This window comes from Candida margitis (assembly GCF_024628925.1).
Source record: "Candida margitis strain CBS 14175 chromosome Unknown scaffold37, whole genome shotgun sequence".
NCBI lineage: Eukaryota > Fungi > Ascomycota > Pichiomycetes > Serinales > Debaryomycetaceae > Lodderomyces > Lodderomyces margitis.
The window spans coordinates 27,067-39,836 of record NW_026261887.1 but is presented as its reverse complement, the minus strand read 5'-3'; the positions used below and the strand labels follow the sequence as shown (position 1 = coordinate 39,836).

Below are 12,770 nucleotides of genomic sequence, written 5' to 3'. Positions count from 1 at the left end.
AAAACAAGGAGCAATCAAACCAAACTCCCTCCCACCCCTCCAGGTTGCAAACTAGAGTATCGATAGCAAAAGAGGAGACGCCTTGAACCATTCTTACATCATCGAGCATCACAAACTGTAGCACGGGATATATTTAAAATTTTAAATTGCACACACATTGTTTCAATCATTTCAACCCACTTTTTTCAAACCACCACAGTTGATCTTTCAATTAAGTCACAAAGCGTTTTTTTTTTAACTTACAGAGGAAGCGAAGTAACCATTTACACAATTGTTTGTCGTAATTTTTTAAAAAAAGAAAATTAACCGCCCTTAAATTAAAATACATTAGCTTAGTAACGCAAGGCTAAACATATCTTCGCCTGGATAGTTTTCATTCAAAAGTTGACAAAGAGTTTCAGTTGATTTAGTTTTCCCTTTTCACATCTTATTGTTTTGACTAAATATTAATTGCATTTCATTGTTGTTGTCATTGGCAATATATATTTTCACAAATTTACCCAAAAAGTTTTTCCTAGAAAAGTTTCACTCGAAAGTTTTCTTTTTGCATCAACCTGATTAATAATAATGTCTGATTTCGTTCATAGAGTGGAATCTGAGGTAAGATCAGTATTGTCGGAGGCCAAATCCGATGTCAATAGAGAACTCCCTACTGAGTACCCACACGTATACGAAGATCCACATGTGGTAAATCAACCACACGATTTCGAAGCTGAACAAGAGTATAATCTTCACCATCCTCACTCAAACTACTATGTACCGGCTTACAATGAGGAAGAAGTTGCTGTCAAGGAATGGTTTCAAAAAGTCTTTGCCAACCCGTTGACACTCATAAAGAATTACTTGCTTTCGTTATTTCCCATCCTACAATGGATTTTACATTACAATGGTAGGTGGTTGTACGGGGACTTGGTTGCCGGTATCACTGTTGGTGTTGTCTTGGTCCCTCAATCTATGTCGTATGCCCAATTGGCTGGGTTGGAACCCCAATATGGTTTATACTCCTCGTTTGTTGGTGTGTTTATTTACTCCTTTTTCGCCACCTCGAAAGATGTTTCCATTGGTCCTGTTGCAGTTATGTCTCTACAGGTTTCAAAAGTCATTGCTCATGTTCAGGACAAGTATGGCGACCAGTATGCTGCACCAGAAATTGCCACCTTTTTAGCTTTGATTTGTGGTGGTATTGCCACAGGTATTGGTGTTTTGAGGTTGGGATTCATTTTGGAATTTATTTCGATTCCAGCCGTCATGGGATTCATGACTGGTTCAGCTTTCAACATTATCACCGGTCAAGTTCCTGGATTGATGGGTTACAACAGTTTAGTTAACACTAGAGACAGTACTTACTTGGTGGTTGTCAACACTTTGAAGCATTTACCAGACACTAAAGTTGACGCTGCTTTTGGATTGATTTGTTTGTTCATCTTGTATGTTTGGAAATTTAGCACCGATTACGGTCAAAAGAGATGGCCAAAGTACAAGTTGTACTTTTTCTATGTTCAGCAATTGAGAAATGCCATTGTTATTATTGTTGCTACTGCCATCTCATGGGGAATTATTCATCCATTGAAGGTTAATTTTGATGGTCCTTCGCTGAAATTTAAACCTCCATTTAGTACCATTGGTACTGTTCCTAGAGGGCTTAGACACGTTGGTGTTTTCCATCCTCCTCAAGGTATCATTAGCGCTATGGCTTCGGAAATCCCCGTGTCAACTGTTATCTTGTTGTTGGAGCATATTGCCATCTCCAAATCATTTGGTAGAATCAATGATTACAAGGTCATTCCAGATCAAGAGGTCATTGCAATTGGTGTCAACAACTTGATTGGTACCTTCTTTAGTGCCTACCCTGCTACTGGTTCGTTTTCTAGATCTGCATTAAAGGCAAAATGTGGTGTTAGAACTCCTTTGGCAGGTATTTTCACCGGTGCTGTTGTCTTGTTGGCCTTGTATGCTTTGACATCGGCATTCTACTATATCCCCAAAGCAGTCTTGAGTGCGGTTATCATCCATGCCGTTTCTGATCTTATTGCCAACTACAAGATTACCTGGTCATTCTGGAAGATCAGTCCTATTGATTGTGGAATCTTTTTGATTGCAGTTATCTTGACCGTTTTTGTCACCATTGAAGCTGGTATTTACTTTGCCATTGCTGCATCTGTTGTTGTTTTGTTATTTAGAATTGCCATTCCAAACGGGTTGTTTTTGGGAAGAGTACAAGTTGCTGAGCTTGTAAATCCAATCATTGATGAACTGAACTCATATGATGATGAATCAAACTCAAGTGGTTCTTCCGACGTTGAAATTCACCAAGTGTTTTCAGGGGGTTCAAACTACAGATCCACTGACGATAAAGTGAGGAAGAAGTCTGAGGTGGTTGAACGTAGGACAACCACCAAGGAGTTGGAAAAACAAAACCCAAGAATCAAGTTCCATACTCGGTGGGTGCCATTAAACCACAAGAACATAAATAGCGACATCCAAGTTTCTCCACCACCACCAGGTGTCATTGTTTTCAAACCAGTTGAATCGTTTGCTTATCCTAATGCATCGCGTCAAATTGATAGGGTTTCAGATGAGGCCAAGAGGATCACGAGAAGAGCCAAACCTTATAGCTACACCGATACTGGATCTAGGCCGTGGAATGATCCTGGCCCATTGAAGTGGAACTTGCCATTCTTACGGAAATACAATAAGGAAGAGAAGATTGAAGAGGACACACGTCCAATTTTGCGTATAGTGCACTTCGATTTCTCCACTGTTGCCCAAATTGATATGACTTCGGTGCAAGCTTTAGTCGACTTGAGGAAAGCTTTGAATACATATGCTGATCGTGAAGTTGAGTTTCACTTTTCGGGTATTTTGAGTCCTTGGATCAGGAGGGCATTGTTGAATGCCGGATTTGGTACTTATGAAGATGGATTGACGTCGGCTAACAATTACGTCAACATTGCTACGGGCTATACCGATATTGAGAATGGTGTTGATGAGGAGTATGTAGCCGCTGTTGGTACAAACACACCGTTTTTCCATTTAGATATACCAAACTACGAATAGAGTTTTGATGTTTGTTGTTTTCCGGTTTTGTCCCGAGGTTTTATATTCAGTTCTTATATTAGATGAAAGTTTCTATTTTTTTGATTTATAATGTACAATTTAGAAAGCATAGAATTTGATTGAGTTGTAAGAGGTTGTAGGAATTTTGACGCGTCAGATTTTGCAAAATTAAAAAAATAAAAAACATTAAATTTTTTTGCGACCAAACAACAGAAACAGACACGTCTTTTAAACAACCAGTAGTCTCGGATCAACAACACGTCAAATGACTTCGCTACAGACACCTCACGTTGACAATTCAGACCAATTGCTTCGCAAGAGTCTAAGAATAGACGAATCTAATCGCAAACGAAAGGTGGATGATGAATGTGTGGCAGCAGAGCTGGAGAAAAGTACAGGTGGAAATAAAGGGGATCAGGAGAATGAAAAACTCGCTAAGAAGCAGAAATTGGAACAGGAGAAGGGTTTAAAGAGAGCAAAGATGGAAGAGGAAAAAAGGGCCAAAGCTAGGAGAATAGAAGAAGAGAAGGAAGCAAAACGCAAGAAGCTAGAGGAAGAAAAAGAAGCAAAACGAAGGAAACTAGAACAAGAGAAGCTAGAAAAAGAAAAGAGGAAATTGGAGGAGAAATTGGAAAAGGAAAAGAAGAAGGAGTTGGAGAGGTTGGAGCGTGAAAAGAAGAAGCAAGCTGAACAGGCTGAACGGGAACGAAAGAAACGCGAGGAGCAGGCCGAGAAAGAACGCAAGAGGCAAGCAGAGCAGGAGGAAAGAGAACGCAAGAAGCAAGCTGAGTTGACTAAGAAAGAACGTAAAAGAGAAGAAAGAGAAAGAGAGAAACTAGAAAGAAAGTTGAAATTGGAGGAAGAAAAGAAGACCAAGGAATTGGAAAAGCAAAGAATTGAGGAGGAAAAGAGAAAGGCGGACGAAGCTAAAGAGCGAAGTCAGATGAAGATCTCTAATTTTTTCCAAGTTCGCCCTCAGGCGAGTCAAACCAAAGACGAAACGGTCAAGACAGAGGCAGAAGAGGTTAGGAAAAGTGAATACGAGACAGAGTTTTTGCCATTCTTTGTGCAACGGAATGTAATGTTGAAGGAGTATCAGTATTGCACAGGGGAAACCAAGCTGGAACTTGATTGTATCATGTCTGGGCAAACCCCGAAAACATGCACTTTTGACTCTTTTCTTAATCTAAAGAGACTGAAGTACACACCGCAACAATCTATCACACCTGAGGCGATATTGAACGCGCTCAATCTCCCCACCACTAGCGAGCAGCAAGTGCTTCAAATGGTGGAAAAGCTTCCACCCATCAAGTTTATCAGCTTTTACGAAAACTCAAAACCACCATACACTGGCTCGTGGTGTTCGCAAAAACATCAAGATCAACAAATGGCCATAATTACGAACCCCCTAGATAAAGAAATTACGGGATTTGACTATGGGTATGATTCCGACTTGGAATGGGATAATGAAGAGAAGGATGGTGAAGACATTGATGATGACGATGATGAGGAAGAGGATCTACTGATGCTCCCTGATGAAGAAGATGACGAGTTTATTGAAAATGACTCCCAGTCCAAGCAAAACAACATACACCAGATGGTGGTGATTAATAAATGGAATAATGATGAGAATAGAGAGTTTTTCAGTCACTATACTACGCTGCACATTGTTGATTTAAGTAAGTTAAAGAGCTTTGTATAGAAATGCTTAGGGATATAAATAAAATGTCTATGGTGGTTACCACGAAGAGTGTCACGTCCTCTATGTAGAGGGAGGATATATTGTCTCTCGTTCCACCAGCTTTTGGTCTCTTCACCTTCCTGCAGTCATGACAATATAAAGTTTAATTCGTTTCAGCAAAGTTCCTCTCAGGTCCATTCGTCACTGGACACAGCACACAACACACAGCACACTATGACAAGCCGACGCGTACCTCCAAGTAATACTATACTCTGCACCCTATATGTACTTTTTATAATCAGCCTCAAGTCTATCCTCGACCAACACCTTATTAAGATACCTCAATACCCTCGTGCTCACTCCAACGTTGGCCAAAAAAGTTCCCGGCCCATACACTAAGTTGTTGATGAAATTCCCATAAGGTTGGTTTATCATCACCTTAGCACTCCATAAAAGGTGATAACCTAGTTCTAGAAAGATGCCAACAGTGACAAATGTGAGAATGGAGGCACTGAATGCCCTTGACTTGGAAATTCGCTCGTGGCTTAATGGATCTCTTTTGGTAGACGTCATGACTATACAACTCTGGGTGAAAAATGGGTTATCCCCCTTTTCGGCTTTTCTTAATTTTTCTCTTTATTTTTTCTCTTTTTCTATTTCTTATTCTTTTCTTTTTCAAATTAGAAAACTTTAAATCCGTGTCGTTTTTACAATCAAATCACGCAACTACATTGCAACAACAGTATCAACTCCTCACACAAGAAACATGCAGACGAGATCACATAGGAAATCAGAACTATGGGACATAAATCCAGACCATTACGATAATGGTGTCCCCGTATTCAAGCCAACTATGGACCAATTCAAAGACTTTTACAGATTCAACAAATCCATCAATAAATATGGATTAGAGGCGGGGATTGTTCGGGTGATTCCTCCACAAGAATGGAAAGAGTCATTATCAAGTTGCTACACTGAGGAGAATTTGTCCAAGGTAGTTATCAAAAACCCCATCGTTCAGCAGATTAACAGTAACAATCATGGAGTCTTTCAAATACAAAATATGGAGAGAGCAAGGAAGTATACCCTAGAGCAATGGCAAGAGCTTTCCAAGAAACAGGAACCCCCAAGGAGGCGCAAGAGGCTGCATGACGATAACGATGAAAATGCCACCGGTAAAGTGGATGCCACCGAGTTTAACAGTGAGCGTTGCGAAGAGTTGGAACGCTCATACTGGAAATCTTTAACCTATTCCGAGCCTATATATGGAGCTGACTCTGAGGGATCTTTGTTCACAGATGATGTGAATGTGTGGAACGTGGCAAAGTTGCCAAATGTGTTGGATTTGATGGAGGAGCGGATTCCTGGCGTGAATAATGCGTATTTGTATGCTGGCGTGTGGAAGGCTACGTTTGCATGGCACCTTGAAGACCAAGACTTGTACCTGATCAACTATATTCACTTTGGAGCTCCTAAACAATGGTACCTGATACCACAAGCACAGCATGAAAAGTTTTTCAACCTTATGAAAGAATTGTTCACTGATGAGTATAAAAATTGTCCCCAGTTTCTTCGCCACAAAACCTTCCATGCTCTGCCTCAATATCTAGAAAAAAAGGGCATCACAGTTAACCATACGATCCATAGGGAGGGCGAGTTTATCTTGACGTATCCTTATGGGTACCACGCAGGATTCAACTACGGTTTCAATCTCGCAGAATCAGTCAACTTTGCTCTTGATTCTTGGTTTGATATTGCCAAAAAGACCGATAGTTGCCATTGCATTCCGGACGCGGTGAATATCAATGTCGATCAATTATGGAAAAGGTACAACTCTGTGAAAAAGAATTCCGTGGTTTTTGTGTGACGAGACGAGGAAGCGAAGCAAAGAGAAAAAGAAAAATAGAAAGAAAAATAATAATAATTCGCTTTTAAGAGAAACATCAGACACGATCAACCTTTTTATGCCACCCAAGAAGAAACTCAAATGTAAGGCTTTTGAAACCTCATTTGAAGGCGTTGATACATCAACCGATGATGAGAGTCAGGATGTCTTTCTGGTTCCACCTAGTCCCCAGAAACCTCAACTACGACACACACCCTGGCTTACGAAGTATGCGCCTCACACTACCTCAGATATCTGCATCAATCCAAGCAAGTTGAAGCAGGTGAAAGAGGCATTGTACAATATGAACACACATCAACTGAAGACAAAAGTGTTGGTTCTTGTCGGCCCGTGTGGATCAAGCAAATCGACTGCGATCAAGCTCCTCGCCAAAGAAATGAACAGTGCAGACGTGTTCAACGATAATTTGATTGAGTATGATGAATCGGAAAATATTACCCGTTTTCTTCAAAGCTGCAAGTACAAGACACAATCGGTGGTTTTGATTGAGGAGCTTCCTAATGTTTACCATGAGGAAACATTGCGCGAATTCAGAGAGGCTATCAGGCAATGGGTTTTCACTGGAATTGCATTACCTCCATTAGTGATTTGCATTAGTGAATTTGAATATGAATCTGGTAGGATGCAGTATCACTATGGACTCGAGAACAACATGACTAGTGAGACGTTATTGGGTCGCGAATTGCGGAGTTATCCAGAATTGGAAACGATTCGATTCAATTCCCTAGCGACGAGATTTTTGAAGAAAACAGTAAACACAATTCTAAAAAGTGAGGGCTTAACCAAGCTACTAAATGATGCTAAATTTGACGCATTTCTTCAGGAGCTATTCAAGGTTGGTGACATAAGATCAATCATCTTGAGTTTGGAAATGTGGGTGAAGTTTTACAAAGCAGGGGTCTATTACAATCGAGAAAGTACTCTTGGTATATTCCATGCTATTGGAAAAGTGATATACTCAAGTAAAGAATTTGAAGGTGATGCCCAGACGATTAATATGCACACGGTTTCGCAGGTTATGGAGATGTTGCCAGAGAAAAATTTAAGCTTGTTGAACTTGGGGTTATTGGAAAACTATCATATATACCAGGATGCGAACTATGACTTGTCGATTGCAGAGAATATAGCTGAAGACTTGAGTGTTAATGATTTGTCTCCCGTTGGCGAAATCGGAATACGGTCGACAAGACTTCATCTAAGCAAGGCTGGTCCTAAATCTTCTACATCGAAACTCAAAATGAAATTCCCACGTCATTTCAAAGTGTTAAAAGTAATGCGAAGGACTAGTACTCGTCTAGACGAGTATCGACGCTATATATCACCCACGAGCTCAGCCGAAAACTTGAATTTGATTGATGGGTATTACTTGCCAATGATATTCAACAGAAAACGCAAGACGCGATACAAGTACAATAGACTCGGGGGGAAGTTACACGAAATTTATGCCGATGAAAATGTCGCCGTCGACGACCATGTTACGACGTATGAGTATGACCAATTTCAAAACGATATTGATCTTGCAGTTAACCGCTTGGATGGTGACAACGAAAGCGACACCCTCAGTGACCAAGTAGAGGAAAGTTCATTTGAGGATTCGGACGACGGCTTTGGATCCGACACAGAGATAGACTTTTTAATATCGCAAGGAAAATTGTGAATAGCAAAATATAAAAATTACACACATATCTAAGCTTTTAAAGCGTTTTCGAAAAACTGGTCGTCTTCTTCTAGATTCTCTTTGATGATATCTAACCCTCCTTGGAATTCTCCATTAACGTACAATTGAGGGAAAGTTGGCCAGTCACTAAACTTTTTCAACCCTTGTCTCACGGAGTCATCCTTCAATATATCGAAAAACCCAAATCTAACTTGATGCTCTCTCAAGATAGCCACAAGCTGTCTTGAAAACCCACATTGTGGACTCGATGGGGAACCTTTCATAAACAACATAATTGGTGCAGCTGTGGTTAATTTAGTCAATCTCTCATTCAACGCCTCTTCTGTCTCCTCTACTGGCTCAGCAGCATCTTGTGGAGCTCCATTGGAAGTTCCTTCTGTATTAGAGCCGTTTGCAGGTTGGGCATCACTAGAACCTGAAAACTGGTTCAACGCAGCAATGAATTCCTTGGGGTCTGCTCCTGACAACTCTTTCAATATAGTTTGCTTACGTATTAGGATAAAATACGGAACTGCACTAACGTCAAATAGCTCGCTGATTTCCGACAAGTCATCGGCATTGATGGCAAGGAATACTATTGATGGGTCTTGCGCCTTTGAATCGGCCAATGTTTTATAAACCTGATTCATGGTCTTACAAGGGCCAGCCCACGGTGTGTGGAAATACAATGCGATTAATTTGGAATCATTGGACTTCGTTAACTCAGTGAACTGTTGCTCACTCTCAACTTCTATAACACCCATCGTTTGGTTGTATTAAAGAGGGTTGTTTTTGGTTGTTGGAAAGGCTTGATAAAGTGAAATAGGAAGAAAGGAAAAAAAAAAAATAATAAAAAAAAAGAAATGAAAGAATTTGTGATTACAATTCAAACGTTGTTGTCTGGTCTTTAGTAGTCAGAGAGTGAAATGTAGTTGACAAAATGCTACAAAATAGTACCATTTGATATAGTAATATCACTTAATCTGAGCTACCCATCTCTGTAGCTCAGACATGTTTTCAGAGCTGGAAGTATTGTCCCTAGCTCAATTGCCGCAGATTGATGTGGCGTTTCTTAGCTTCAGAGTAAAAGATCTTTTCGTTTTTTGCGTAGAGCGCTATGCAGGACTTTTGAGCCAAGCTACATAAACAGCTTAAGTTGGTCTGTGTTACACCTCCGAGCTCGTTGGAAATACCCTGAGAGTCTCGGACTCCGATCTTATTATACTTCTAGTTAATCGTCTTTGAGTACACTCCAATTGGTTGTAGCTAGTGAGAGTAATCTCATTTGATAGTTCAACTTGAACAAAATGGGAGAATTAACTCTCTCAATGGATTTAGAGTCTGGGTAGACAATGTTGATATCTCCAAGAAAGTTCAATAGTCACTCAGCTCCAGTAAGACCAATATTTACATTAAGCACAGTACAAACTCTAGACCAACCTCATCACGATAAATGGTAGCGTTGACATTGAAAGAAAATTGCACCAACCGAAAATAACATCACTCTTCTTCATCTTCTAAACTCCATAAAGGACCCCATCTTCAACTTTAACCATGGGAGTGCCTGCATTATTTCGATGGCTCTCTAAAAAGTACCCCAAGATCATTTCTCCAGTTATAGAGGAAGACCAACATGACATAGGAGGAGCAAAGTACGAAGATCCAAACCCCAATGGGGAAGTTGATAATTTGTATTTGGATATGAACGGTATTGTTCATCCTTGTTCACACCCTGAGCACAAGAGGCCACCAGAGACTGAGGATGAAATGTTTTTGGATATTTTCACCTATACAGATAGAGTGCTAATGATGGCACGACCAAGAAAAGTACTCATGATTGCAGTGGATGGGGTGGCGCCAAGAGCAAAGATGAATCAACAAAGAGCAAGGAGATTCAGATCAGCTCAAGATGCAAAACTCAAGCAAATGGCTATTGATAAAGAGATACGAGAAAAGGAAGCACGTGGGGAAATCATCAATGATGCAGTTAAAGGGAAGAAGCAATGGGATTCCAATGCTATTACCCCAGGTACGCCATTTATGGACCGACTAGCCGAAGCGTTGAGATACTGGGTTGCATATAAACTAAGTTCAGATCCAGGATGGGCAAACTTGCAAGTGATTATTAGTGATGCTACTGTCCCGGGGGAGGGTGAGCATAAGTTAATGAGCTTCATACGTTCGCAGCGATCGGATCCGCAATACAACCCAAACACGAGGCATTGCATATACGGTTTGGATGCTGATTTGATTTTTCTTGGTTTGGCTACCCACGAGCCGCATTTTAGAGTATTAAGAGAGGACGTCTTTGCCAATCAAGAAAGACACATGACGGTTTCAGACCATGTGGGGATGTCTAAAGACCAACTTGATTTGATCGAAGAGAGAGACAAAAGGAAACCATTCTTGTGGTTGCATGTGAACGTGTTGAGGGAGTACTTGGCAATCGAATTGTACAATCCTCAAACTTCATTTTCCTTTGATCTAGAGAGGGCGATTGACGACTGGGTTTTCATTTGTTTTTTTGCAGGTAATGACTTTTTGCCACATCTACCAAGTTTGGATGTTAGGGATAACGGTATTGATACATTAGTTAACTGTTGGAAGCGCTGTCTTCCTCGATTGCGTGATTATGTAACTTGTGACGGGAGATTGAACTTGCAAAGTGTTGAAACATTAATGGGGGACTTGGCAATAAAGGAGAATGAAATTTTCAGAAACAGGTTTGCAGTGGAAAAACGAAGAGAAGAGAGCCGAAAGAGGCGGAAGGTTGCAGAGGACCAGGATAAGGCATTAAAAAATGTATACTTGTCGCAAGTTTCTAAGGGAAAGGATAAAGCGCCTATTGTCCCGGACGCCAACTTGCCGTTGATGGATACAAGTGGGAATATTGTCGAAGGACATGCGCAATTGACGAACAAGGACCTTGTTAATAATAGAGATACTATTGCGTTGGCTGGAATGGCAAATAATGATGCTGCGGCTGCTTTAAAGAAGTTGATTGATTCAAAGAAACAGCTTAAAGAGGACACTCCACAAGAAAGTGGTGAATCTAGTGATGCGTCAACTTCAGTCTCAAATATCAACACTGACCTGGAAGAGTCTCAACAGGCAAACAGGAAGAGAAGATCAACGGCGGATGGTGATGAACCAGTTGATGATATTCGATTACATGAACCAGGATATGAAAAGCGTTATTACCAGGCCAAGTTTCATTGCAAAACTGATGAAGAAGTTGAGCAAGTGAGACGTGATGTGGTCAAGAGTTACATTGAGGGTATAGCGTGGGTCGCGTTGTACTATTACCAAGGGTGTCCATCTTGGACATGGTTTTATCCATATCACTATGCTCCTTTTGCTTCCGATATGACCGACTTGAAGGACTTGTTTCCTGATGGTTTAAAGTTTAATTTAGGGGAGCCTTTTAGGCCCTATGAGCAATTGATGTCAGTTCTTCCAGCAGCATCCAGTCATGCTTTGCCAGAGGTGTTTCACACATTGATGAAGGATGCTGATAGTGAAATTATCGAATTCTATCCTGAGGATTTTGAAATTGACATGAATGGAAAGAAAATGAGCTGGCAAGGTATACCGTTGCTACCCTTTATTGACGAAAAGAGATTGCTCGATGCTGTCCAAGGAAAGTATGGCCAATTGACCGAGTATGAGAAGGAACGAAACACAAACAAGCAAGCTGAGTTGTTCATCTCTAACGAAAACAGAAACTACAAACGGTTTTCAGATATTTTCTACAAAGATGAGTTGGACTCGATCAAGTTTCAATTTGCGAAAAGCAGCTTATCGGGATTGGCTATAAAGTTTCCATCATTTGAACCAAGTGGAACGCTTAAGTTTCCACTAAAGGAGGGTAACATGCCAAATATTGACAACAAGGACTATTTGCAGGTGGAGTACCACTTTCCAGAAAAAGCGTGGGGTAAGTCCATGATCTTGAATGGACATATACCCGCAGCTCCAGCACTCACCACTGCTGATCGAAACGAAGTCGTTTATCGACTTCAATCTAATGATTTTAGAGGTATGGGACGTGGATTCAATAACAATTTCCAAGCTAGTGATTACGTTAACCAAGGACCCCAGGGAAAGGAGGTTTTCAAAATGTATTCGATGAGGAGAGGCGGGTATCGTTCTAGTTTGCAACATATGAAGGATGGAAGTAGGAATGAAAGAGCGGCAAATGGACCAAATGGCAACCCTTATGGAACACATGTGTATCAGCAGCAACAACAGGATCCTTATGGAAATGGATCATACGGTCAGCGACAAGGGTATGGCAACAACTACGGTAATATGCAAGCGCAATTTTACCCAAATCAGGGCGCCAGTTACAACCAGTTTGCTCAAGCGCAGAGATATCAACCACCAGGTGGCAACAATAATGCAGCACGAAGTGGATATTTGCCGCCATATCGAGGCTCGTCCTCAGGTAGAAATGGATACAGGTAGTA

The 12,770-nt window shown here is 40.8% G+C and overlaps 6 protein-coding genes across 6 annotated transcripts; 5 read left to right on the top strand and 1 right to left on the bottom strand. All coding sequences in view use genetic code 12, as the record gives it.

Annotated features, from left to right (window-relative positions):
- Nucleotides 1-567: 567 nt before the first annotated feature.
- On the top strand, nt 568-3,057 carry SUL2 (sulfate permease; the record flags this gene model as incomplete). Its single annotated transcript, XM_051816675.1, has 1 exon — nt 568-3,057. One exon carries the CDS (start codon nt 568-570, stop codon nt 3,055-3,057), a length of 2,490 nt encoding a protein of 829 aa, XP_051669975.1.
- A 265-nt stretch (nt 3,058-3,322) lies between these two features.
- Nucleotides 3,323-4,759, top strand: CANMA_004401 (uncharacterized protein; the record flags this gene model as incomplete). Its single annotated transcript, XM_051816674.1, has 1 exon — nt 3,323-4,759. One exon carries the CDS (start codon nt 3,323-3,325, stop codon nt 4,757-4,759), a length of 1,437 nt encoding a protein of 478 aa, XP_051669974.1.
- A 745-nt stretch (nt 4,760-5,504) lies between these two features.
- Nucleotides 5,505-6,605, top strand: CANMA_004400 (lysine-specific demethylase family protein; the record flags this gene model as incomplete). The annotated part of the gene is made up of 1 exon (XM_051816673.1): nt 5,505-6,605. The coding sequence occupies one exon, from the start codon at nt 5,505-5,507 to the stop codon at nt 6,603-6,605; it is 1,101 nt and encodes a 366-aa protein (XP_051669973.1).
- Nucleotides 6,606-6,702: 97 nt separating this feature from the next.
- On the top strand, nt 6,703-8,301 carry CANMA_004399 (uncharacterized protein; the record flags this gene model as incomplete). Its single annotated transcript, XM_051816672.1, has 1 exon — nt 6,703-8,301. One exon carries the CDS (start codon nt 6,703-6,705, stop codon nt 8,299-8,301), a length of 1,599 nt encoding a protein of 532 aa, XP_051669972.1.
- Nucleotides 8,302-8,330: 29 nt separating this feature from the next.
- On the bottom strand, nt 8,331-9,065 carry GRX3 (monothiol glutaredoxin; the record flags this gene model as incomplete). The annotated part of the gene is made up of 1 exon (XM_051816671.1): nt 8,331-9,065. One exon carries the CDS (start codon nt 9,063-9,065, stop codon nt 8,331-8,333), a length of 735 nt encoding a protein of 244 aa, XP_051669971.1.
- Nucleotides 9,066-9,855: 790 nt separating this feature from the next.
- RAT1 (ssRNA exonuclease) lies at nt 9,856-12,768 on the top strand (the record flags this gene model as incomplete). The annotated part of the gene is made up of 1 exon (XM_051816670.1): nt 9,856-12,768. One exon carries the CDS (start codon nt 9,856-9,858, stop codon nt 12,766-12,768), a length of 2,913 nt encoding a protein of 970 aa, XP_051669970.1.
- Nucleotides 12,769-12,770: the final 2 nt, after the last annotated feature.